The 5,000-nt window shown below is 45.2% G+C and overlaps 1 protein-coding gene across 12 annotated transcripts in view; it reads right to left on the bottom strand.

Annotated features, from left to right (window-relative positions):
* Window positions 1-5,000, bottom strand: part of LOC133568033 (receptor-type tyrosine-protein phosphatase S-like) — a 293,725-nt gene that overhangs the window by 104,728 nt on the left and 183,997 nt on the right. For 7 of the 12 annotated variants that reach the window (XM_061919726.1, XM_061919727.1, XM_061919728.1 and 4 more), the window contains 3 exons: window positions 4,445-4,459; window positions 1,928-2,197; window positions 1,477-1,856 (listed from right to left, as the gene is read on the bottom strand). In XM_061919726.1, coding sequence (XP_061775710.1) covers window positions 1,477-1,856; window positions 1,928-2,197; window positions 4,445-4,459 — 665 coding nt within the window. The remainder of the gene's footprint in view (window positions 1-1,476; window positions 1,857-1,927; window positions 2,198-4,444; window positions 4,460-5,000) is intronic. The other 5 variants (XM_061919729.1, XM_061919730.1, XM_061919734.1 and 2 more) reach the window with 1 other exon arrangement.

Raw genomic sequence — 5,000 nt, 5'->3', positions numbered from 1 at the left:
ATACCCTGGCAGTGGCAATAAGCTTAAATGTTTGTATTTACAATTTTTTGAGTTGATTTTCATAAAATATGCTGTTTAACTGCTACTGTTTAACAAGGACTGATTTAAATTGTGTTTGCACAACAAATGTTTTGGCGCTTTTGTTCATGTGGGAGAATATTCCAATAAAGGTGCACTACACACTACTTTTGAATTCATTATTGGGTTTTGCCTATACAATGCAGTTATTCGCGATTAATCAGAGAAATAGTGCGATTAACTTCGATTAAAATTTTTAATCGTTGCCCAGCCCTAATATATATATATATATATATATATATATATATATTAGGTGTCTTTATGCAGCTAACGACCTCACACAGGTGCATCTGATTCAGGATGATACAGTGGAGTGAAGGAGGACTTTTAAAGGCGGACTAACAGGTCTTTGAGGGTCGGAATTCTAGCTGATAGACAGGTGTTCAAATACTTATTTTCAGCAGTATCACACGAATAAAATGTTGAAAATCCTAGATTGTGATTTCTGGATTTTTCTTTTTAGGTTTTCTCTCATAAAGTGGACATGCACCCACGGTGAAAATTTCAGACCCCTCCATGATTTCTAAGTGGGACAACTTGCTAAATAGCAGGGTGTTCAAATACTTATTTTCTTGATTGTATGTGTGTGTGTGCGTATATATATATGTATATATGTGTATATATATATATATATATATATATATATATATATGTGTGTGTTTACACACACATATATAGTGGGTCCATGACCATGACTTCTGTTTTGTTTGATGAGCCGTTTTACTGCCTTGTTACAGGCACCATTTGGAAACAATTAAGGTATGTAAATAAACAATTACAAATTATTATGCATCGGTAAATATCTGCGGCTTGTATACAGTATGTAACCATATTTATTTTGTCAAAAATGGTGGGTCCAGCTTTAATATCAGTGCGCTCTATAGCCTGGAAAATATGGTAAATAGAAGAATTATCAGAAATGTTCTTGGTATTTAGAGGTTGGACCATCGTAATGTAATCGAACTAGCGCTGCAACCATTAGCGAATATGCTAACAGGTTTACAAATGTCTGTGTTAGTATTATGCATTCTTTTTGTAACGTTTGCTTTGTAAATCGTTACAGTGTTATGGAGTCTGTTTCGCTGATTGGAGAGCTAGTTTCCGCAGCTCCACGACTATGACTTCTGTTTTGTTTGATCAGCCGTTTTACTGCCGTGTTACAGGCACCGTTTGGAAACAATGAAGGGATGGAAATAAATATTACCAGACTATTTTGTACTGGCTTGCATACGGTATGTAACCATATTTATTTTATAAAAATGTGATGGGTGCAGCTTAAATATCAGTGCACTCTATAGCCCGGAAAATACGGTAAATTGAAGAATTATCGGAATTGTTGTTCTTGGTATTTCGCGGTCGGACAATCTGCTGATTAAAAAGATACTTGAGTCAACCCACCTGCCCATTTGGCTCCTCCGGTTCCTCCCAGCGGACCATCACCGTGTTCTGTGAAATAATGTGGGCCTGGACATTCCGAGGCGGGCTGGCCGGGGCCTGCTCTCCCGTCCTGGCCTCCACCCGTACAGAGGGCGGTCCCTGACCGATGCTATTGAAGGCTGACACTCGGATTTCATACTCTGTGTTTGGGTACAGTCCGCCGATGCTGTAGCGCGTGGTGGTGATGCTGTCCACGGTCTCGTATTTGCTGTCCGGGCCTTTGGCTCGGTACTGGATTATGTAGTAGGAGACCGGGTCGGGGTTGCCGGAGTCCCAGGTGATGGTTACGCTGGTGGCTGTGGTCTCTGTGACGATGGGCGTGCCAGGAGGTTTCGGCAAGGCTAGGAGGAAAGATTGATTAGGAATGCTTGGGTGATGCGGTCCAACGGTGACGGGGTTGCGAGTCTCTTACTCTTGACTAACACCTGAGCCGTGGCCTCGATGATGCCCAGGCTACTCATGGCCACGCAGGTGTAGTTGGCCGACTCCCGCACGCCGTTGAGCTCCAGCACGTTACGGCCGATGGGCATCTCGTCCTCGGGGGTCAGGTCCTCGCTGCCCACCATCCACTTGACGTACGGCATGGGGGAGCCCACCGCCACGCAGGTGATGTTGACACTCCCTCCCGGCATGATTTCGTGGTTGGAGGGAAGGATGGAGAAACGAGGGGGAACGCGGCGCACTGGTAAAGGAGGAGAGTCGGGGTAGAGGTCCAGGGAGGGCGGGGATAGGAAAGGCGGAGAAAGAGAGAGAGAGAGAGAGGAGGTCGGGTGAGGGAGAGAGAAATCAGAAAGAGAGAGCCAGCCAGATGGAAAGAGGGTGAAGAGAATAGGTAACAGGAAGGGGGAAAATGAACTTCAGGGTCTTGTTTTCTTACAGCAATTGCAGAGGGATATTTCACGTTTAGTCCCAAATACTGTATGACGAGTACAACAGAAAGACACACAAACTGGTGAGCTCACCCCATCCAGGGTGAGCTGAGCAGACAAATGAGAAGAAGGTGAGAAGCTCTTGAACCAGGGCATGATGTCTACGGTCTCCTTTTTGCAAGTTCTTTGTAATTACCCCCGATGCTGATTGGAACGTGCTGGAACTTTTGGCCATGGCTGCACTAAACTTTGGGCTCATTGTGAGCATACCGATGGTGTCCGGTCAATACACTGCATGGACACAAGTATCGGGACACCTTGCCTTCTACAGGAAGTAAACATGTAAGAATTAATGGCTGCAGTTTTCGTGATTATAACGGCAAATGTTTCATCTACAAGAGGTCACTGACGTTTGGTGTGAGACATCATTTCCGGTAACCAACAATGGGCCTCATCCAAGCACGAATTCATTAACTTAGCGTTGTGCACTGGGAACATTCGTGCTGGAACAAAAACAGCCTTTCCTGAACTACTCCCTATAGTTAGAAGTATAGAATTGTCTAAAAAAGTCTAGGTAAAATAAATAAATGGATATTAATTTAACACCTAAATAGATTAATTAGCTCGGAGTGTTAGTTTTAGAGCCTCACCCTCAAACCCTAACCCTGGGGGCAATCAATCGATCGCAACTGGACCGTTCGGTTTCTCTCAGAAGATGTTTCGCCTCTCATCCGAGCAAGCTTAATCAGCTCATGCTCGTAGACTTTGATTGGTCAGGTCTAGTCACGGGACTTGTCAGGACTTGCTCGTCAGCTACATAGTCACCATCAAAGACCTGAAGCTCTTCGTCAGCAAGCTCCAAGGCGGGGAAGGCCAGTCATGCAGTACCATCATGCTCATAGACTTAGACTGGCCAGGTCTAGTCACAGGACTTGACAGGACTTGCTCGCCAGCTACAGTGTCACCATCAAAGACCTGAAGCTCTTCTTCAGCAAGCTCCAAGGCGGGGAAGGCCAGTCATGCAGTACCATCATGCTCATAGACTTAGACTGGCCAGGTCTAGTCACAGGACTTGACAGGACTTGCTCGCCAGCTACAGAGTCATGATCAAAGAGTCGAAGCTCTACTTGGCTCGGAGCCTCTAAATGCGATCACGATATTGAAGTTAATGCTACACATACAGTTTCCATTACGTTCCAGTTCCCAGTATTTTGCATGCTAATTTCTTACTGGTTTATTTTTTAGTTTTTTTTCCCAACGTTTTTAATTCATTAGTCCTGCAATACTGTACTAGTACCGGTATACCGTATAATCCTAATTGTCTTTAGGACTGTCATGGTTTCTCACCAGAAAACCTTGCCCCTCGAATTGAATGGCTGATGCAGATCTCTGAAAGACTCATGACGGTGCCTCAAGAGACAGGTTGCAGACCCCTGATCGAGTCACAGGACTTGATCCGACCAAACTAAGTCTACCAGCATGAAATGATGAGAGGCTTAACGTCTTCCCAGACAAACTGTACATTCTAGTTACGATGGATTGAATGCCCTGAGACTTCAAAGACCAGGATGTATGAGAACATCCATAGACCAGAGGTGTCCGACCTACTTTGTCCATACAGAGCATGGCCAACGCTGCCGGAGACCGATAGACCGAACTCATAGGTTCCTTCGCATGCCTGGCGACTCAAGAGGGCTAAAATGGTGGAGAAACGTAAAGAAGGGAATGCGGGAGTGGGCGGGAGACAGCGGGGAAACAGGTAGAGGGAGAGAAGACGGCGAGGAAGCGAGAGCTGGCGACTCCGCTTCGCTTCCGCGCAATGACGAGGCAATGTAAGCATAGGGCAGCCACATTGCGACGAGAAGATACTGTACAGTGCACAAAAACCTCAGTCAAATGAAGGTGGACAGGAGAGGGTTGTAATACGGTCACAGAGTGGTCAATCGGACATGTCAGTCAAATACGAGACAGCATGAGAGAGGCAGAACGGAGAGAGAAGAAGAACAAGTGCGGGCAAAAAAAGTGAGGTCGTATGTTTATAGGTCAATAAACTTATGTACATGTGTCTGTCGCTCCTACGCATCAGGGCGCGGACAGAATGCGGAGGAAGAGGAGGAAAAAAGAAGGGGAGGAGAGGAGGGGCAGAGAGATAAAGACAGGGTTAGAAAAGTTTGGGCGGGAATGGGGGGGAAAGGGGGGAAAGAGAACAGGAGCGAGGAAGAAGAAAAAACATGAATCTATTGAAAAACACAGCTATACCAGAGTCAGGCCCATTCAGAAAGCAGAAGTCAGAACAAAAAGAAAAAGACTGGAACGGAGGAGAAACAAGAACCAAAGAGCGTCACAACAGCGAAAAAGACAAAGAGATCAATGGAGAGACATTTTAGAATGGCTGGAGAATGGAAGGGGAGGTAGAGTTGAAAACATTTCACTTAAGCAGCATCGAATAGGAAAAGCAGGATTTGAGGTCTAACAAAAACAAAATAACTAAGGTTCTTTTCAGTAATTGGCTAGCAAACCCAGGAAAATAAAATAAACTTCCACGGCACCCCCTTCCTGGGCCAAAACCCTTCTACTCAAAGAACCTACAGAAAATGTCATCGAAATTATGAGCTC

Source organism: Nerophis ophidion, linkage group LG14, assembly GCF_033978795.1.
Source record: "Nerophis ophidion isolate RoL-2023_Sa linkage group LG14, RoL_Noph_v1.0, whole genome shotgun sequence".
Lineage (NCBI taxonomy): Eukaryota > Metazoa > Chordata > Actinopteri > Syngnathiformes > Syngnathidae > Nerophis > Nerophis ophidion.
The sequence above is the reverse complement of the archived record's forward strand: the minus strand, read 5'-3'. Positions and strand labels throughout refer to the sequence as shown.